At 55.2% G+C, this 21,673-nt stretch overlaps 1 protein-coding gene across 1 annotated transcript in view; it reads left to right on the top strand.

Annotated features, from left to right (window-relative positions):
• Positions 1-21,673, top strand: part of PTPA (protein phosphatase 2 phosphatase activator) — a 48,633-nt gene that overhangs the window by 21,426 nt on the left and 5,534 nt on the right. Inside the window, exons 4-9 of the mRNA XM_075560659.1 lie at positions 7,622-7,747; positions 9,948-10,065; positions 12,440-12,539; positions 13,357-13,481; positions 14,456-14,556; positions 18,142-18,249. Coding sequence (XP_075416774.1) covers positions 7,622-7,747; positions 9,948-10,065; positions 12,440-12,539; positions 13,357-13,481; positions 14,456-14,556; positions 18,142-18,249 — 678 coding nt within the window. The remainder of the gene's footprint in view (positions 1-7,621; positions 7,748-9,947; positions 10,066-12,439; positions 12,540-13,356; positions 13,482-14,455; positions 14,557-18,141; positions 18,250-21,673) is intronic.

Raw genomic sequence — 21,673 nt, 5'->3', positions numbered from 1 at the left:
ACAAGTGGTACCACAATCAGTTTAAAAACATTCTCTTTCTTCCTGAACTCCTTAATATCAGCCCCCCACCCCAACCAAACCCTTATTCTATTTGCTGTTCATCAATCCTGGGTTTCAGATACTAAAAAAAAAAATAACCCAGAAAAACATTATATGAGCCCCAATAAAATGATTTCAAACAACAACAAAAAACCAGAAAAACATATAACAAAAACTCAAGAGGGTTACCCCCAATGACAAAATACTGCTGGGATACACCTCAAGAGGAAGCAACCAAACAGAACACAGAACATGTTGACAACCAGCTCAGGCCCAATGCGCATCAGAGGGGCTCACCCGACAAGGCTGGGACCCTCTCCAGGGCACTCTGTGGGGTAGCCAGGTTCTTCCCCCCCTCTACTAGGGAAGAGGGAACTCACCAGCGGCTTATTTCCTGTGTGGATCTCACAAATGCATCTTGGGCTTCCACTGTCACCCACAGCCTTCTGCACACCAGAACCGCACAGTTTAGGCTCCAATACTAATTGCTCCTTTGGCTTTGGATGATATGATTTGCAATCTTTGGGTCACCGATGTAGGAGTGCTTCTTTCATGTGGACCTAGTCATCTCACTTAGACGGCTGCTTGTTTGGAAACAAGCCTTTAAGACCCCAGACTATTTTATCTGCTAGCCGGGCTCAGTCTAGCTTCTTCACCACTCATTGCAAGGCCATCCTCGTTCTCGCCCCCCTCCATTGTGGATGTCGAGGCGGCCCTCTGGGCATAGTTTCTGAAGGGTTCACGCACACCAGTGCAGCCCATGCCAACGCTGGATCTGGGCACGTACATTTTCTATACTTGGAGTCCACACTGCTCCATGGGTGCTGTGTGTGTGCACGTGTTTGGGGAACCTTTTCTTGTGGTTTGGGTGAAAGTTGATGGGGAAACTCGTCTCTCATTCACACATTTTGTTTCATGGCATGAACTATAATCCCCTTGCCGTGACAACACTCCTCCCACTTCCTCCCTGGGTTCCCATTTCCATTCGTCTAGCACTCCTGCCCCGTCCGGTTTACTGCACTGTCTTCTGGGGCTGAGTGTTCTTTCTGGGTGGCCTCCACTGTGCCGGCCTGTCTAGTGGTAGGTGCAGTGGCAGGATCGAAGGGTGTCTAAGGGCTATCATCTTGGGGTTCACTAGACCTATCTGTTTCTATCAGACCAATAAGCCTGGTCATTTTTTATTATTTTGAATTTTACTCTACATTTTTATCCTATTCTCCCCGGGACCTCCTGTGTGATCCCTTTCAGAGCGGTTGACAGTGGTGGCTGGGCACCAACTAGGTCTTCTCGCCTCAGGGTCATGGGGACTGAGTGTCAATGGTCTGTTAGTCCATTTGGACTAAGTATTTTCGAGCATCTTTGATTTTATTCACTCTTCTCTGCTCCAACTGGGAAGAAAATCAATAGCTTACCTTTGAAGACCACTCAGAAGTTTTTAAGATCCCAGTTACTCCCCACCAAACTAGGATGTAGAACAAAGTCCTGGTGAATGGTACTGTGCCATTGTGTCAACTGCTGTCATGCCAGCTGACCCGGGTGTCCTCTGAGGCTCTGATCCTGGGCCCTGACCTGTTGCCTCAAGGTGTTTGGTTATGACTGGGAAGTTTCCATAACCGTGTCCTTTTTGTATCTTCTAGTATACTCATGGCTATATTTATAGAACATACAGATACATATGCAAAAAAGAAAAATCCTCTGTGAACCCCTGACATGTATTCATGGCTGTCATGCCAGTCCCTTTCCCATTCCTGTGTAGCTTGCGTATCTATCTGTGTAGCCCCTTGAAGAGTACAGTGACTGCAGGGCTGTGCGTGTGATAGCCTACGCCTCTGTTGCCTTTCCTCCTCGCTCCCCTCCCGGGTCCTCCTTTGCCCTGATCAGTTTGCGCTAACTTCTGTTGTGCATCACCTTCCCGTTCACCTTCTCCAGAACACCGGAAACCATATTCACTGCCGTGGAGTCGATGATGCCTCACAGCAACCCTGGAGGACAGGGTAGGACTGCCCCTGAGGGGTTCCCAGACTGTACCTCTCCCCCGCCCCCAAATTTTATTGGCACATAATCCATATCATACAATTCCATCGTCCAATCATGTCAAGAATTGTATAATCATTAACACAATCATTTTCAGAACTCTTCCTTTTTTTCTTCCCCCTATGACGAAATCACCTTTAAAATGAGCTGGGCAGTCACATTCAGTTCCAGTGCTTCCCCACCCTCCCGAGACTGGCGCTCTCTACAGGAGTAGTGAGTGACACATCCTCTTTTCTCCTCCCTGTGCAGAATGTATCTTTTCCTGAGTAAGCCGTGAGTCTCCTAAAGTAGGGTTCCTCCTCTTGTGATGGACTCGTTCATCTGTGTGCTGCGGGTCTGGCAGAGGCAGCGGTTTTCGTCAGCGTTGTAGACTCTGAAGTTGGGTGTTAGGTCGTGTCCGTCTTTGTGCTGCGACGAACACGAGTGTGCCTCTCGCTGGCCGGGGCAGTGTTCTTTCTCCAGGCCGTGGACCAGGTAGTGTGGGGTTGCTGGATCGTGTGGTGTAAGCATTTCCAGTTTGTGTAAGGAGCACCACACCATTGCCCAGCCCCACTAGCCATGCATCCAGGCCCTCCTCACCCCCTCACCATCGCCAGCTTTCCCCTCCTCTGTTCTGTTTTTTTGAGCCTTGTTCTGAATGCTGAGGTGAGATGGTAGCGTGTGTGGATTTGCATTTCTCTGGTGACAATCACGGTACTTCCTTCCTGTGTTTGTTGTCTGCCTGAGTGTCCTCTGCACCTCTTTCTGTTGCTGAGTTTGCCACGTTCTCTGTGCTCACCCGAGTGCCATTGCCAGTGTTGGGGTCTCTGTTGACTCTTTTGGTAATGTTTGCTAGTGCACACGAATGTTTCCGTTTGAGGAAGTCCCTGGCATCCGGTTGGCGTGGAGTTGATTTTAAAAGCACAGTTGCTTCTCCCCCAAATAAGCTGTGGAGCAGAATCTTGGTGGCCCCCGTGGGCACGGTTAGGTGATCATTGGATAGCTTAACTGCAAGGTCGGTGAGATAGTGTATTGTGCCAACCTGGCCTATAGACACAAGTGGGGTTAATTGAAGGGCAGAGGGATAAATGGCTCCGTGAGCCTCGCCGTTGTAGTTCTCGGGTCTCTTGCTTTGTGATGGTCAGACCAGGGTGCAGCTGCCTTAGTTCCCTGCTTCAGCTGTCAATTCTTACTTCCTGAAAGACATCCCTGAGGAGAAGCCACATGGACTTTCCCCGATGCAGCCCTGGGTGCTGGAGCAGCCGTGTGGAGACCCCTGCCAGCGCTGAGATGCTTACACGTTCACTGACTCGGCTTTCCTCCTGCAGTCGGCATTGTTGTGTCTGTTTTGTGAGATGGAGGAGGACTTTGTGGATTGGTGTCGGACATACAGGTTAATGTTGGACTCATGGGCTTGGGCAGCACTGGGTTGGGATGTTTTCTTGATGCGCACTCAACCTTTATAGAAAACTCTCTCTTATACATGAGTTTCTGCGGATTTCTTTCTCTAAAGTACCCAGACTCACACAGTCGGTGGGTGAAAGCCACCAGCCACGCTGAGGAGAGGGACTGTCTACTTGCAAAGCTTCTCTGTGGATTGGAGTCAGCTTCATGGCAGTGGGCGGGGTTTTTGTGGTTACATTAAGTGTTCAAGAGGTCCCCGGGATTATGAGCCTAAGTCCTCCAGCCCAGTGACAGCCCCTCAAGGCCTTTGGTTGTGGGGAGGAAGTTTGCCTAACTTTGCCCCCATATACTTGCAGCACGCACATGCACATACACACACACGTTGCCAAACCTACATGTGCACACCTGTTCGGCCTACATCTCACTGAGTGAAGGGACATATCCACTCATGGTTCTTGACTGTCCTGCCCATCTCTGGGAGCTGTCAGAGTGTTTCCGTCTGTGAGTCCACTTGCCCTTGGCTTTTTATCATCGTGGTCTCCGCCAGCCTCTGCCTTCTGTGCTTGACTCACTTCCTCAGCACCACGTCCATCCCTCAGCATCATTCACGTGATTCTGACCTTGCCTGTTCTTCCGCTGTGAGCAGGCACTGCGGCAGAGCCAGTCATCTGCCCATGGGCACGTCCCTTGTTTCTGTCGCCCGGCCCTGGTGCCCAGTGCTGCAGTGAACACGTGTCTGGACATGTGTGTTGGGGGGAGGGTGTTGCGGGATCATGTAGACTCGCTTTCTAATGTTTGTAGGAAGGGCCACGCTGGTTTTCACAGGGTCGGGTTGTTGGACAACCCGGGGCACGTGCTGCCTGCCGCAAGAGCGCTGTGCAGGCCGACACCCATCATAAGGTGAGGTCCTGCAGGCTGCCTGCCATTGTTGGTGCTGTCTCCCAGGGCTGAGTCTCAGCTCTTTGCTGGCCTCCTGGGTTGCTGGCCCAGTTGGCCTGAGCCACAGTAAACTGCTTATCTCAGACAGCAGGACCTGGGCTGTGGTTGCTCTGGGCTTTGTCTCACCAGCTCAGCCGAGGGAGGGCTGTGTGTGGGTGGGGGTGGGAGGTAAGGCCTCGTCCTGTGCTTGCCCACTCTTTTGACCTGCCCCAGCACTACTCCCTTAGCCCTCAGACCTCTTCCTGAACCATAACTGGCTGCTGTGTGGCCTAGGCCCTGGTTCTGTCCATTTGAGGGGAGCCTGCCCTGGCTTCCCTTTGGACCCCCCCAGCAGCCCGGGATTGGTCATGGGAGCAGGATGGCTAGGGAGAGAGAGGGCCCCTTCTTGGGCCAGTGGGGAGATACTCAGTGGGCTGGGAAAGTGGTGGGGAAGGGCTGCCTGAGGGAGAAGGTTGTAATTACCCCAGCAAATCCTTGCTCCTAAATCCCTTTCAGGTTCCTTAATTGCCCCTGAGGCTTTTGTGGCAGATCCTCAGACCAGCCAGGTATTGACTGCCCCAGCTCAAGACCTGTCCTTTTGGTAGGAATGCAGTGTGGGTAAGAGCAGTGGCTTTGGAACTGGACTGGCTGGCTTGGTTTTGAAGCCCTGTCACTTCTGAACTGAGTGACCTTGTTCCCTGTGAGTCTCTGGAGTGGGAGGAGCAATCAGACCTACTCAGGGCTCCTTCACAGGTGCATCAGACCCAGGCGTCTGTCTCTCAGGCGGGCGGGAGCCCATTCCTAGGGACACTCCGAGTGCCGCTCTTGATACCTGCTAGGGTTCACTGTCTGGACTCGGCTCTAGTTCCCAGTAGCCATCTCAGTTGTTGGTGTCTGGGTTCCACCTGAGCTGGGAGCAGAGCATGGCAGGTGGTGAGCATTGTGTCTTCCTGGAGGGACAGAGATAACTCCTTTGCTCTCCAGAGCTCTCTTGACGAGTTTCTGCCCACAGCCACAGGGACAGCAGAAGGCTTGGCTCCTGGCATGTGGCCTCAGGCTCACTCTCCTGCCCGGCAGCTGCATCTTGGGAGAGGCAGGCTAGTCTGGGTTAGGAGGTTTATCTTGGAAGCCAAGCTGTTCTTTATTTTTATGTTAAGAATTGTGAATTAGGTGGGGGTTTTACATTTCAGATCTTCAAATTCATATTCACTGATTTGAGCTACTTTTCAACTTCCTCATATCTTCCCTTCTCCCTTCATGTATTTATTGTTTAACGTACCAAAGGGGCAAAGGGAAAATATCACAAGTCAAACGGGGGCGGGCAGACTTGCCTTGGCCATGACATCCCAAAGGGCAGAAGCAGGCTCAGAGATGAAGGGCAGCTCCCATGATGCTTTGAGCCTCAAGGGAGGTCCCAGCCCACAGTTCCCTCCCTTCCAGCCCCTCTCCTCCAACAAACCCTAAACAATAGCGGCAGCCCCCTGTGTTCAAAAGCCCTCTCCAGAAAGGGGAAGGGGGGCCTTGAATTATTCATGCCCAGCTGAGCCAGCAGCTGGGACCTGCCTCCTCCATCCCAGCCAGGGCTGTGCCAGAGACCTCAGGCCTCCAGGGAGCTCGGGGCTTGCTGGGGCTTCCTGCTGCCAAGCTTAAGGCACCAGCCATTGCTGCCGCTGCCAGGCAGAGGGTTTGGTGTGTCCTCGGTAGCTGTTTCTGGTGACCTGGTTCTTCACAAAGCTACGCTCTTGTCGACACTTAGGTCACTTCTCGACAAGATAAGACAGCTCTGTGTCCCCGAAACCCTCCGCCAGCTCTAAAGGCCAGGCTGGCCTTCTGCAGGACTGCTTCCACTCCCGGCTTGGGCAGAGGCGTTGGAGGCACGCCTTTCTGTTGTATTCTTTTTGCCTACGTCTCTCAGGGCTCTCTGTCCCTGGGCAGGCCTGACGGTACTAGACCTGGCTGGACCTGGCTCTCCGCCAAGCGAGTGCTTCTTAGGTGGACAGAAGTCCCCACCCCACCTGTGCCGGAGTCCCTGAGTTTTCCCCTTATCTAGGGTATTCCTGAGCAGCCCCGGTGGTGCAGTGGGTATTAGCTGGCCTGCAATCCCAAGGTTGGCAGTTTGAAGCCAGTAACCGCTCCAAGGGAGAACCGGCGGGGCTTTCTACTCTTGTCGAGCTGCAGTCTCGGAAACTCAGGGGACATTCTACCCTGCCCTATAGGTGCTCTACGTGTTGGTATCGACTTGCTGGCAGCCAGTTGGTTTTGTTTCCAGTGTGTCCCTGATAAGAGCTGCCTCCTGGCAGGGGCCCTCCTCCTGGAGCTGCGTGACTCACAATCTCTTCAACATCTTGTGGTTCTGGCCTCTACTTGCAAGCCACACTTGGAAGGTGCACACTCTAGCCACCCTGAAGGACCTTTGAGCTGGATAGACAGCCTTGTTTGACTTTCTCAGGAGTGACAGGTCCTTCCTGGGCTAATGCTGGGACTTTACCCTGGCTGGTGACCCCGTTCCTTCCTCAGGCCTTCTGTTGGCTTTCCAAGTGGGCTGGCTGCACAGTTGGACCTCTGACCCAGCGGTTGCACAGAGAGCCTGTGGTGAGCTTGTTTCTCACAGGTCATGTCACATGAACCGGTGGAAGTAACTTGACCAGCGAGCGTGAGCGATTGCCTAATGATGGGGCATTGGTCAAGTACAGCCCCCAGGCTCTGTGAGTTCCTTGTTCAGGTGGTGTGTACATTGAAGCAGACTTGTCTGAGCCCACGCCCTGTCACTGAGCCACCGCACGCTGAGGGAAGCAGGGATTGATGATCAGCCCCGATCTCGAGGCAAAGACTCAGGCCCAGAGAGTTGGGGTTCCTACTCAAGGCCTTGGAACAACTCAGGGTGCTTTACCTGTGATTGGAATCCAGGTCCACTGGCTTGAATGCTCGTACTAAGACAAGACGAGGAGGGAGAGTAGGGTCAAAGTGCCAAGATGGTGTGTGGACGGCGGGTCCGCGACATTGCTACTTCCTGTATCCTCCAACACCGACTTTAGAAAGCAGGCGGGGATGGTGTTGACGTTGGCACTGCAGCTTGCCCTTGGCTGCTGAGTGAGCGTGTTTGGGAGGGAGGCAGGAGGTGCAGTGAGGAGAATGGCCATTTGGTGCCGTGTGTGCGGTCATAGTTCTGCAGCAGTGGGGAAGAGTCTGGAGCTCGATGGAGACACTTAGTCACCATGACTTAGCTGCCTCTTTCCTCCTCTTACAGGCCATCGAGAAACTAGTCGCTCTGCTTGACACACTGGACAGGTGGATTGACGAGACCCCTCCCGTGGACCAGCCCTCTCGATTTGGGAACAAGGCATACAGGACCTGGTATGCCAAACTCGACGAGGTGAGGAGGCATGAGAGCTTGGGACTGTGGGCTGGTGACTCAGAGCACAGTGAAGATGTGGGTGGCAGCAAGAGGGGCAGGCCCCGTGCTGTTTGAGCCATCGGGAACATGAAATCACTGGGGACATCTAACTGCTCCCAGTCGGCTCCTGGAAGGACACTTCATGCCCTGAGCACAGGGTGTTTGTGAAGTCAGTGTGACGACTGGAAGTCACAGGGTGTCCATCAGTCATTGACTCTGCAGGTAAAGCCAGTGCACCCACAGCAGCTCTCAGAGGGCTCCACAAAGGAACAAGGAGGGGGATTGGGGGAAAGGGCTTTAGAATGGCTGGTCTGGTTCAGAAAAAGGGGAAAAAGCCAGGTGTAACAACACACCATGGATACTTGGGTATAAGCTGAGTTTTTCAGCTTAATTTTAATGCAGTTTTTGTGGTAAAATTAGGTGCCTCGGCTGATATTCGGGTCAGCTTATACTTGAGTATATATGGTACATGCTAAGGGAGCTTTTGAAAAGAAAGGGAAAAATAGAAAGGTAGGTTGACGTTTGTACACATTGTTCACAGTTACATGAAGAAACAGTGTTGGGAGCCGATGGCCATTAAGGCCCTGGTCTCAGCCACATAGCAGAAACTTGGCTGCTTCCTAACAGCAAAGCTTTGTTTCCTGCCCAACTCCACCCCCACATCCCAAGCTACTTCCTCAGTAGCACGGGCAGTTGTGATAGTTGACCTTGCTGCCATTGGTCAAAGTACCGAACACTCACTGGACTGCAGACATACCATAGTAGGAACATCGTGATAAGTTCACCTGGTAAGCCCTAATTTCCATGCGGATGTCACCACGGACGTCTTTGAGAACTGTTGCGCGCCCTTTTTACCTTATTAGGAACATGTGGTCGATTGGTTGTTATACAGTATGCTTCATTAGAATATGTGCCTCCCACTCCCCCTTTTGTTGGAGATATATACTGCCAACCTTGCCCCAAATAAACGAGCTTGATCAGCACTTGTCTTGCTCCACGTCTCTGTGTCTTTCTTCCATCCAGGTTCGCCGCCCCTCCGGGTCACCGCGTGAGGGTCTCGCTGGACGAGACCCCCACAACACAGCTCTGGAGGGTGGCTTCTTCTTGAGAGACAGAATGAGCCTTCTAAATGTGTATGTTTTTATAATGTTTCAGTTTTGAACCTAGGAAGTTCAAAAAGTCAGTTTAAAGCAAAGGAAGAAATAACCCTAGAATCTTAGGTCTTTCTGGAGGTTACGAGCAGAGCCGGATGCTGGTGGACACCAGCACACAGACAGAGCTCAGAGACACAGCCCCTGCTTGCTGTGGCCTAGCACCTCCCTGGGAGCAGAGGGAGCACCCAGGACCTGGCTCAGGTCTGCCTGTGGTGGCCCGTGGGTACTTTAAAAAAAGATTTTTATTTGACTTAAATATAATTGTTAAGACTTTAATACCAGAATCTGGGAAATCATAATCACAGCTGTACAATTAGGGTGGTTTTACATGTGCTCCCGCCTCCAGAGCCATGCACTCACCACCCACATCACACTGTAGAATAGTCTAGCACCCAGCAGGGCTACTTACGTCGTCCTCTCCCATTTAAGGTCCCCCAGTCCTTCTGACTTCTGTTGAAGTCTGAAACACGGCTGGCGTTGCTGGTGTTTGAAGTTCATGTCCAGGTCTGACAGCTTGTGCTCTTGTGTGTAGCAGCCAAGCTGCCTAGTCGTCCCTTTATGAATGGACCACAGTTGATTTGTCCACTCTGCCGTTGATGGACATTTCTGGTTGCGGGTTGATTGCACTTTTTAGCTGCTGTAAATTAATGCTGCCGTGAGCATGCTTGTGCATGTCACTTGGTGGACAAACGGTGGAAACATTTGCTACCCTGGGAGTGTGGTAGAGACAGAGGTCATCTTTGGGGATAAAGTCTCCCATAGTCTTCACTGGGCTCCGAGGAGCCCCTAGATGAAGAGGTTGAAAGGCCCCTTTTCAGATTATGCCTGCCTGGCTCCTAGCAGACACCCCAGGGTGGCCTCTCTGTTGTATAAGAGTAAAGGCTTCTGCCCAGGCTGCCTTGCCCCTTCCTTCTGGGGTATGGAGCCAGAGCAGCCCGGGTCCCCAGCCAGCTGCTGCCCTTGGGTCACTGCCCACGGACATGCCTCCTAATCTGCTCCCACCACTTTGTGCCTTGTGTTATCAGGAGGCAGAAAATTTGGTGGCCACGGTGGTCCCCACCCATCTGGCAGCGGCGGTGCCTGAGGTGGCTGTTTACCTAAAGGAGTCAGTGGGGAACTCCACACGGATCGACTACGGCACAGGTATCGCCCGCTCCCTGGCCCACTGCATTCTTCCCTTGGGCAGCCTGCTCTGTGCCCTGCATGGTCTTCAGCCCCTCTGAGCAACCAAGGCTTTGCAGAACTCCTGTAATTTTCCGCGGCCAGTTGGGGTCAGTGCCCAGTGGTCGGGAGGCCTAGGCTGCTTCTGAGGTGCTAGCGTAGCCCACCAGGGGAGCTGTTGCCACATTCTTGGAGCCCGACTGCAGAGCTGACCTCTGTTCTGCATCCAACCAGTCATTTATTGAGCAAGGCAGCCCTCAGAGGAACCCACCTGTTGGCAGCATGCTGGCACTCGCTCTCCTGACCTCTCAGCCAGGTCTCTTTGGCTGTCATGCTGGGGCTCTGAAGAGGAGGCGTGTGGGGCACCTCACCAGGGGATATTGTCGAGCGCAGGGTCCCTGCTTTGGCAAGGACTCGCCTCATCTGCCCCCGTGAAGTGGGTACAGGCCAGAGCTGCTGCTCTCTGAGGTGTTTCCCAGCCCCCACCCCTCAGGGATTGTGGCCCCCCAAGAAGGAGCCCAGGCCCAGAGTCAAGAACACTCTGTCCTCGGTTCCCCTGCTGCTGTAGAGCCGGTTTATCAGATGTTCAACGACTGTCAGGCACATTGTGTTTTTGGAAAAGCCCAAACACAGGTGTTTCTATGACTGTTGACTTATTTATGAAGCCCAGTGCTTGGCCCACCCTCACCCCGGCCCCCATCGTCCCATTCCGGGTTGCTGCCAGCAGTAAGGGGACACCCTCCACTGCCACTCTGTCCACTGCAGGGGTTGCATTGCTGTTCCTTCTCTGTCTGAGGAGGTCGTGATCATAGGGACGTCCCAGGGGAAGTCTCGCCAGGTCAGCAGGCTGTGGGGTTTCTGTAACGGGAGTATCTTTTCTTGACTGTAGAAGTCGGGATCAACTTGAAAGCAGAGACTTTGTTTGTAAGACAATCTCTGCTTAGTAGTGGTCAGTATTGCTCTTCCGATGAAGTCTGAACTCCTCGTGACTGTCTGGGACTAACTGACTTCTACCGCATCTTTTCCTAGTTGCTCCCTTGCTTGCTCTGCGTTGGCCATCCTTGAAGGTGTCAAGGATTTTGTCTCGTTTGGATCCACAGTCAGTGCTCATGGAGGCAGCAGGCAAGGGGTCAGAAGATGGGTAGCTTACGGTAAATCTGCTGCACAGAGCTCTTTAGAGTATTGTAAAGCAGGGATATTACTTTGAGGACTAAGGTGCACTTGACCCAAACCATGGTAGTTTCAGTCGCCTTATGTGCCTGTGAAAATTGGACATTGAGTGAGGAAAGTCACAGAGGAATCAATGTGTTTGAATTGTGGTGCTGGAGAAGAATATTGGAGGTACCACAGACTGCCCCAAGGACAAAAACGATCTGTCTTGGAAGAAGTTTGGCCAGAGTGCTCCTTAGAGGCAAGGATGGCGAGGCCTTATTTCATTTTCCATACTTTGTGCATGTTGTCAGGAGAGACCAGTCCCTGGAGAAGGACATCATGCTTGGTAAAGTGGACTAAAGGCCTCAAAAAGACGGATTGATGCAGCGGCAGTGGGCTCAGGCATAGAGACAGTGACGCGGGTGGCACAGGACCTGTTGTGCACGGTGCTGTGGGTCGGAAGCGACTGGGTGGCATCTCATAGCAGCAACAACTTCCTCTTCTTAGCGGGGCCTTAGTAGCTTTGTGGGTTTCCCAGGGCCCTGCGTTCAAACTTACCATCTTTGTGGGAAAAAGATAAAGCTCTTACTCCTGTCAAGATTTAGAGTCTCAGAAACCCACGGGGTCAGTTCTACAGGGTCACTGTGAGTCGGAATCAAGTCGGTGGCAGGGAGTGAAACCTTCTTAGGCCTCTCAGACAGTTGAAACTTTTTCTTGACTCAGGGCCTTAGCACTTGCTGTTTCTTCTGGCCAGACCCCTCTCCTAGCTTCCCCGACCCCTTCACATTTTCAGATGAAAGGTCACTTTCTTAGAGAAACCTTTGAACATTTATGTACCACCTGCACAGATGTCATGCCTGTCCTCCCTGATGACTCCGGGTGGGGACTTGTTTGGAACTGTCCCCCCAGGGCCTGACCTGCCCACCTAGTAGGTGCTCAGTAAATAGGGTAGACTGATGAGCCAGCCACGTTTGCATGCATCTCCATAAATGCCTGTTTACAGAGTCAAAAGCCTGGGCCTTTTAGGAGTCCCATGACAATGCCAGTAGTTCCCGAAACAGGGTCTCTATAGAGACTGCATGCTGACTCCCTTCCTCAGAGCGGGCTTGTGGTCAGTGGTTTGGACCCTGATCAGGCCAAGCAGCAGCCCCTTACCAGCTTTTGGAGGACTGTCAACCCCCAGCTGTTGTCTTTCCCTCCCCAGGGCACGAAGCCGCTTTTGCCGCCTTTCTCTGCTGTCTCTGCAAGATTGGGGTGCTCCGGGTGGATGACCAAATAGCTATTGTCTTCAAGGTGTTCAATAGGTGAGCAAGAAGAGGTAGCGAAGGGGGGCCCTGGGGGGGGGCAGGGCGTGCCTTTCCTCTCGAGTGGGTGGTGGTCCTCCCTTCCCCGTGCTCCTCAGACCCGGGTGTGTGGGCTGGCTCTTGAAGACGCCCTTCAGGCAGGTCAGCATTCACCTCTATGTAAAAGCAAGTGACTGCATGGGCCTGCACCTTAGAAGCATTCATCTATCGGCTCCTTTCATGCTCGCAACTTCCCCCATGGGATAGCAACCCCTCTCTCCATTGTACCGATGGAAAAAACTGAGGTCACACACCCAGCAGATCAGCTTGGGCCTGCTGCCCACCCCCACCCCCACCCCCAAAAAATTCTCCGAGCACCCTCCAGGTAGCACAGTATGTGTTGGAGTCACCTGGAGAGCTCATCAATGCCCGTTCCTGGGCCCCTCGCTGGGTGGTGCTGCTCTGGTGTGTCTGAAAGCTCCAGAAGGCTGACCCACTGAGTGGGGTGAGAATCAAAGTCAATCCCCCCTCCCCTTTCAGAGGCTTAGAGAAGGGGAGGGGCCAGAGGGAGTGGATGGCACTCGGAGCCAGCCCTCTGGCTGGTGTCTGCCTTTTTGAGGCCAAGAGAAAGAAGGTGGAGTGCATAAGGTCAAAGGGAATAGGGGCTCCATGATTTTGCGCATCTCAGCGGATTTGCACCTTGCGCCCTTCTGGGCTAATGGCAGTCGAGACCAGAAACGCGCCTGTCTCTGGCTTCCTGGAGCTCCCAGTGGCAGAAGGCCTGCGGCCCGCTGTTTATTTTTGCTTCCTTCTCTCACTCCCCTGCCATCCTGTGCAGGTACCTTGAGGTTATGCGGAAGCTCCAGAAGACATACCGGATGGAGCCAGCCGGCAGCCAGGGCGTGTGGGGCCTGGATGACTTCCAGTTTCTGCCCTTCATCTGGGGTAGCTCACAGCTGATAGGTACTGAGCAGAGGCCTCGCTAGTCTGCTGCCCACCTCTATTCCCTACTGTCCCCCCTCCTTCCCTCTCCTCCTGCCCAGGGCCCACGGACAGTGACAGCTTGTACAGCAGGACATTAGACCAGCTACTGACAGAGGCTGTTTGCTGTCGACCTGCTGCTGCTTGCTGGGATGGCGGGCTGGGGGAGAGGTGCAGGCGGAGCGCCACCAAGATAATGGAAAGTGACACGGGCTGGGCTGCGAGGTCGTCCACCGACCCAACCACCCAGTGCATAATGGACTCCTGTGAAATGCGCACCAGCCTCTGGCAGCAGCTGTGTGTGTGTGTGAGAGGTGTTATGTGGAAAATGAGGGGCTCTTTTGACTTGGTGACTAGCGTCATATCCCACCCGCAGTTATTCTCCAGCCCTGTGCAAGGGTGGGGCGTGTGGCGGGGCTGCTGCCAAGTGCTGTGTGTGTGTGTGGGGGGGGGGCAGCCGGTTCTGCGTTGATGATGCCTTCAAAATGCATTTCTGCACGATCTCCCTGGGGGATGGGTGGCGTGGAGAGAAGGCCTTATTTTGACATAGAATTAATTGCCTATAAAATAATATTAGTAAACGGCCACTTGCCCGGGCTCTGCTCTCTCACTGTCAGGCCCTGCTAAGTGCTTCAGATGGATTCTCTCCCCAGTGGCCCCTTCAGGAGGGTCTTTGCCAACCTTCTCACAGCTACCACTGGTTAAACCCCCACCCCCACCCCAGCCAGGCACCTGGCCAAGGGCTGTGTCCGCAGCTGCAGCTATTGTTTTGTCAGCTCAGCGACCCCGGGGAAGTGGTGTCCTTATCGCCTTCCCCGATGGGACACGTGGCAACTCTACCACTGCGCACACGCTCACTCGCTCCCGTGGGACTGTGTGCTGAGAGCATTGGGGCTGGGGGGCCCAGGAGGTGCACGTGCCAGGTTCTTGACCCGAGGATGCTTTGCTTTTCCCAGACCACCCCTCTCTGGAGCCCAGACACTTTGTGGACGAGAAGGCCGTGAATGAGAACCACAAGGACTACATGTTCCTGGAGTGCATTCTGTTCATTACTGAGGTGAGGACAGGCTCGGCAGGGTGGGGGCTTTGGAGTGGGACCCAGGAACCTAGTTGCTGGCACCAGGAGAGCGCCTCTTGAACAGGAATCCCCATTTAAGCTAGGATATATGGTTTTCGGCTGACATGTGGCTATTTCGCCAGGATATAAGTTTTATCAATCCCGCTTTACCAATGTTAAAATCTGATCACCTTAGTTTAGCATGGTAGTGAGCCCAGGGTCGGCAGGAGTGGGGGCTGCCTGGTTCACTGCTGCTCGCCTCTGGAGGAGACTCTGAGGGTCTAAAGATCACCAGGAGCCTTGGGACAAACAGGAGGGGCTGGGTGGAGGAAGGGGTGCAGATTGCATGTTGTTCTTCCTTGGGGTGAGGTACAGCACTGCTCTGGTGCCCCCTGGTGGCTGGCAAGCCCCGGGTCCCTGCCAATAACACTTAACGAGGACACAGCTCAGAGAGTTGCTTTCAGGTTGGAATTTTGTGTTTCGTGTGCCGCAATAAAAAGAACGTGCACACACGCATGCACGTGCGCACACATGTAAACACAAGCTTTCCCAAAGTTGGGGGGACCCAGTTCCCTGCCGGTGGAAACCCGACAGTGGCCACTAGGTGGCAATGGCGGCCCATGGAACAGTTCATCGGAAGAGCTGGGTGCAGGGCCATGGGTTCCACTGCGGAGCCTACAGGACGGTTTCCAAGGCTGCCAGTCTTTACAGAAGCAGGCGCCTGCGTCTTTCTCCCTCGGAGCAGCTGGTAGGGTCCAGGGGCCCACCATCCAGGTCACAGCCACCAGAGCGCTCCTTAAGTGGGGGAGAAGTGTGAGAAGGGAGAGGGGACAGGACCAGAGTCTTTAGCCATTTTGACTCCCTCTGGTTTCTTGGGCTGTAGGGCACAGTGTTACAGAGGCTTTTAGGAGGGGCCATATCCCATGGGTAGAAGCCACTGTAGGCAAGATCTTGTGCCCACCAAGGGGCCCTGGTGGCCTAGTGGTTATGCACTGGGCTGTCAACCACAAGGTTGGCAGATCAAAACCACCAACTCCTCCTCGAGAGAGCAATGAGGTTATCTACTCCCATAAAGAGTACACTCTTGGGAAGCCACCCCGCCCATCCAGGGTCACTATGAGCTGACATCGACTCAAGGCAGTGAGTGTGATGTGCTTTTTTTGAAACAGCCTACGTGTTTGAGTTCATGTGCCCGTGTTCTGCAGAGCCTGTCACTGGGCTCCCAGCGCCTTCCACGGGTTTTTTTGCAGCCCCTGTGGGTGGTGGGTGAGTGACCCTGGCCTGTGGGACCTGGGCCTGCCTGGGCGGTGCAGCTGCTGGAGAGCGGGATCTCGGTGGACTGGCACAGCTGGGAAATTTACCAAAACGACTGAAAGTTGGGACGGGAACCCGGGTTCCACGTGGGGACCTGCCCTCCTAGTCCCGGGCATCCATCCCAGACACGGGACCCCACCTTTTGGGGCTTCTGCAGTCTCAGGAAATGCAGCGCTGGCGCCTTTAAGAGCCTAGGGCTGGCAGGAAAAGAATTTCAGTTTCAATCTGGCTTCTAAATTGGGAGTTTTGGGAAGGGAGGGATCAGATTTCAGCTGGAAGGGAAGGAGCTGACAGGAAGGCGCTGTGCAGAGCCTCCTCCATCCCCCTCCCCCCCTGCCCCATCCCCCCCCCCCTCAGTTACTGACAGAGGAACCATTTACAAAAGGCCGATTCTCTCGGGAGTGGAGAGGCAGGAACGCAGCGGCTGTGAGTAATTTCCTGCTCAATATGGCTGCTCTGACTCACACGATTCCCCTGGGGTCACTGCGGGACTGCAGCTTGCTAGCTGGTGCTCGCTCATTCTCTTCTCCCTTTGTGGCTAGAATGAGCTCATTTTTTTTTTTTTGTTTTCTTGCCCGATTCCTTTCTCCTTCCCTACTCTCCTTTCCCAGAACCGCTCCTGTCCCCTCCTGAAGAGCTAGCGGGGGCCCTTGGGGCTCAGAAGGCCTCAGGGCACACCCCCGCCCCTGAGAACCAGCACCTCTGGCCCTTCCGCTGGTGGGGGCCCAGGACCACAGAGACTCCAGGGCAGCAGGCCAGGGGCCTTTGAAGGATCTCCTTCCTGGGCCCCTAGTTAGAGAGCACAGCTGGCTCAGGAACTGTCACCTCTGGTGGCCTCTCCCCCAAGCCCAGACTGCATAGGCCCCTGGAGTTGCTGTGGTTGGCCAAAACAGCCGGTGCTGCCTAGGTGGCTTGCCCACAAGGCCCTGTCCAGAGAGTGAAGCTGGTGACAAGTTCCAGTGACCCCTGAGCCGCTGGGGCTGGGGTGGGAGCCTGGCTCCTCCCCAAGCACCAAAAGACTGGGGGAGGGGCAAGGCTCAGGGGAGGGGAAGGAGGAGGGGCCTGGGGGGCTGGAGGTGGAGTCTGATCAGTGCAGCAAAGTTGGTGAAGGCCAGGCTTTGCAGGCTGACTGGCTGACCTCAGCTGGACAGAGCTGTGGGGGTGGGGGGGCGGTCTGGGAGAAAGGGAGGAGCCCAGCAAAGCCTGCTGGCACCTGGGGCCAGCCTCCCTCTGGGGAAACCTGGAAGAGCACCTTGAACAGAGCCTAGAGACAGACTCCTGGGAACCTGGGGCCAACAGCTGGGGCCAGCCGGTGACTTGGTTTTTACCTTCAACCCCTGAGTTGCCCTGGCTGGAGCTTCTGCAGGGAGCTGGTGGGTGTGGGCCAGCTGGGCAGGCAGTGGGCCGAAGCTGTAGGGCAGAACTTGGGTGCTTCTGAAAGCCCAGACAACTAGGACCTCTCCAACATGGAGGGAGAGAGCCAGCTCCCCAGATCGCACATCACCTCTTCTGGAACCTTCCACGCACGCAGGCCAAGTTCCTGCTTCCTTGCCAGACTCGTTCGTTTCCTTTGCCTTAGGAGCCACTTGGTTAATGAAGACGGATGTGTGGCCTGGTGGTGCCTGTGGGGCACACGGCACACTGGCCTGCGTCTCTGCTCTGGTGTCCAAAGGGGGGCCTTGACTGGGCTTGCTGCAGAGTCTTTGCCTCCTTTCCTGGAGGGGCAGGCTTTCAGCAAAGAGGAGGGACCAGGAGTGGAGCTTCCTTCACCGACCTCTAGGCCTGGCTGGGTTGGGCTATCTGACCAGACCTGTCTTCCCAGAATGCCTCACGTGCGTCGATGTCTGGGTTTAGGGCTTGCCCACCTTGGCCCTTCCCCATCCGAGCTCCCCTGCTGCTCTTCAGCCCTGGTGGCAGGTGCAGACTCAGTGTCCACAGCTGAGCCTGCCCTTTGTCTTGGGGCAGCCTGAGTGGGGGCGGGGCCAGGCACGCTGGGGCCCCAGGGGAGCTGGTGGGAGCAGCACCCAGAGCTCCAATAAAAGTTTGCGCTCGCTCCTTGTGGCTGCTACAGTGGGTGGGAGGTGGGAGTCAGGCTTTCTGGTTGAGGGAGAAGGGGCAACTAGAGGTTTAGGCAGGGGACGCTGTATAGCTCCTCCACGCCCCCTCCCCCATGGTCTTCACAGGCACCACCGCTGCCCATGCTGTTGGGGAGGGGAGTGAAGGCACGTTTCCAGGCTGCTCCCCACCAAAGCTGTGCACTCTCTCTTTCAGATGAAGACAGGCCCCTTTGCTGAGCACTCCAACCAGCTGTGGAACATCAGTGCTGTCCCCTCCTGGTCCAAAGTGAACCAGGGTCTCATCCGAATGTATAAGGCTGAGGTGAGTGGGGCTGCCCAAGGTAGTCCCTGCCGCTGCTGCCACACGGGGAAGGTGTGGTTCTGAGTCCTGGACTCCCAGTCCTCTGGTGCTTGGGACCGAAGAATCGCCCATCTGTGGAATGCCAAAAACCAAACTCACAGCCTCTGAGTCGATGCCAACTCATAACGACCCTCTAAGACAAGGTCGAACTGCTCCTGTGGGTTTCCGAGACTCACTCTTTAGGGGAGTAGAAAGCCCTTCTTTTTCCCACGGAGAGGCTGATGCTTTGGAACTGCTGGCCTTGCAGTTAGCTGACTAGTGTGTAGCCACTGCACCAGCAAGACTCCTGTGGAGTAGGCAGTTGAAAAGCCCAGCTCTGCTCCATGACCTGGGGGTGGCGGGGAGTCCCTGCTGCCTAGGGAGGGCCCATAGTGCCCACCAGTCAAATAGCTAGTGGGCTCTGAGCCTGCCTGGGAGTGGTCCTCAAGACGAAGGCGTGCCCGGGAAGAGGTGTCCCAGCTCAGTCCTCGGGCTGCAGTCACTCGGGAGGGCTGGTGGCACTGGCCTTGTCTGAAGAGCCTGCGGAGCCCCAGAGCACCGCCTGCTGCTGGGGCCCATCCTGCGCCTGCTCTGCCTTCTCCTCTCCCCCTGCATCTCCTCTGCCCACTGCCCAGAAATGGATAGAGGGAGCCTGGCCACTAACCCATCGTATTGGGCACTGCCCTGTATGTGCTTTCACTGCCTGGGTCCACCCTCCCAACCTTGGATCCCAGTTACAGAGGTGGGGAGCTGGGGAAGGGGGTGTGAGTGGGCACCCCACCCCAGGTTGGAGTGCTTTTAGTTGAACCAGAGCCTGGTACATGGCCCTGAAGGGGTTAACGCTGCGGGTGGAACTGACTGGGCCTGGCCCTCTCTTTCCCTTCCGCCTCCCACCCGCCCAAGTCCCCTTCCTCTGTACTTCACATCCTGTGTTTAGGCTCCAGCCCACATACCTCTCTAATCGGACAGGCGTTGCTGGCCAGGGCTCTGCAAGCTCCTTCCGGCTCCAGCCCACCCCTCTGCCCAGCTCCCCACACTGGCTCTGCCTGGCCAGACATCACCAGGCCACACATTGCCTGCTGGTGGCCTGTTGTTCCTGACACCCCACGCCATTCCAGTTGCACAGGGGTGTGGATGGATGGGGAACCCTGTCACCCTGGTTAATGCTCCCCATTGCAGAGGTAGGGTAGTCTGCAGCATTGAGGGCGGGGTGTGATGCCCCCAGTCCCCTGGTATGTCCGAGTCCTGACTCTGCCAAGCTTTCCCCAATTAGGACAGAAGTGCTGACCTTCCAGTAGGTAGGTATCTTAGTTGGGTGCCTGGAAAGAGACCTTGAGGAGGCTCCCTGCAGGTAGGATTAGATTCCCGCCCCCCCTCTCTCCAGAGGCCCAAGAGCTCTAGGCTGCGGGATGGCTGGATGGACTGGGTGGGGAAGGAGGAGCCAGTGGAATTCACTATGGTACTGGTGAAGCAAGACCCCCAAGAGCAGGGTGGACAGTATAGTGGTCGCTTCAGGCAGAGAGCGGGCAAGGACTGGTATGCATGTCAGTCAGTGATGGTAAACTGCCCTCTGCTGCAGATAGCCCAGTGCCCATCCTGAACTCAGGGACCAGCTCTGGGAACCACGGCAGCCTGTGGGGGCAGCACAGTGTGGGGGCTCCCTTTAGCTTCTCTCGGGGTGACTCTCTCTCAGGAGCACAGCGTGATGTCCACACCTGTCTGTGAGTTAGAGTTGATCCTGGCTCCCTGGTCGGTGAGCACTCATGGAATTGCTTGTTCCCGCCCAGAAGTGCCAAGCAGAGGCCTTGCTTTTTCAGATCAGTTTCCAGCCCATGGGGTCGAAGGTCCACCTCGAGGCCCGGCACTCTCAAAAGTCCAGGCAGGGGTTAGCCAGTTGAGGGCCCACCAGCCAGCTGGCCTCTCTGAGCTGACAGGTCTGACCAGACCCTGCTACTGACCCTGGCTCAGGGGTTTGGGTCTCGCTCACTCGAGGCTGCCTGTCCCATGTTTTTTGCATGGGACCACCCAATGCCTTCTGGATGGGTGGGTGCTACAGACCCTGGCTGGGCCTTCCTCCCATTGAGTCACCAAGACCTCAAAGAGCCTCTGGTCCTGGCCTGGGCCTCTGGGCAGAAGCTCTTAATGGTCTCTAAAGCGGTCAGGCTGCAGCTGTTCTTTGCCCAGGTGCATGGGCTGGGACCTTCAGGGTCCAGTCGTCTGAGCCAGAGCTCCCACCAGAGGCGTCCTTCTCTGGCCCCCAAGCTGTGGACTTCTTCCTGTAGACCCCGGGGAGCACTTGGGGAGCCCCTTGGCATTCTCCCAGAGGGGGCCCTGTGGGTAGATCATCTTGCTTCTCACCCAAGGCATGCAACCCCTCAACCCCCAGCCTCTTGCCTTTGCAGTTTCTCTTGGAGAGCTAAAAGCAGGTTGACCTTTGACCCTTGCTGGAATTCCAGGACCCTGGGGGGCCCCCTTTTCCAAACTCCCACTACTTCTGAGATGACGTAAGCACCCTGACAGCTGCCTTTGTCTCTGCTTTCCCCCCCCTCCAGGGACCACCCTGGTTGCCTGCTTCCCACTTTCTCTGCCAGAAGCTGGGAGCCTGCTCCCACACTGTAGCTCCGACCCTCCCTGAGGCCTCCACTGCCCGAAGGAGGTCTTTTCCCTTCTTTCCTCTCCCTTCCCAGTCTCCTCAGCCTGTGTGCCCCAGTCTTTCTGTGGCCAGTTGTTGAGGTCCAGCACCCCTGTCTCCTTCGAAGTCCGTGGTTCTCAACCTTCCTAAGGCCTTGACCCTTTATTACAGTTCCTCATGTTGTGGTGACCCCCCAACCATAAAATACCTTCGTTGCTACTTCATAACTGTCATTTTGCTACTGTTATGAATCAGGCGACCCCTGTGCAAGGGTTGTTTGACACCCCCCAAGGGGTCACGACCCACAGATTGAGAACTGTTGTAAGTAACCCCACGGTTGGGCCTCTGGCAGCAGAATGAAGCCGGCGTCCACCTCAGTCAGGAAGGGCTCAGCGCATTCTAATGTCTGTGGCAGAGGTGGAGGAGGAGGCCCTGGGCCCGGCTGGCAGATCTCACGGGTCCAGAGCAGCTCAGCGTTGATAGCACACTGCTGACCAGAGCCTATGTGGTAGAGACAGCAGGCACTCCGAGGCCGGGAGTCCGACCTCTCCCCGGCCCCATGCGTGGAGTGCGGAAGCTGTCTACCAGGCCAGCTTCTGGGAAGGCCCTCCCCATCTCTTCAGTTCCCTTCCTCTTCCAGACTAAGGCCTTGAGGCAGGGTCTGGCTGGGGTCAGGGAGTTTGGCCTGGTAGGTTCTGCTTGCCCAGGCCCCTGCTCAGCGCTCTTTTCTCCCGCCCACGAATGAACAGGTTGCTGGGAATGGCCCTGTGGGTG

Source organism: Tenrec ecaudatus, chromosome 10 (assembly GCF_050624435.1).
Source record: "Tenrec ecaudatus isolate mTenEca1 chromosome 10, mTenEca1.hap1, whole genome shotgun sequence".
NCBI classification, from domain to species: domain Eukaryota; kingdom Metazoa; phylum Chordata; class Mammalia; order Afrosoricida; family Tenrecidae; genus Tenrec; species Tenrec ecaudatus.
This window is presented reverse-complemented; position numbering and strand designations above follow the sequence as displayed.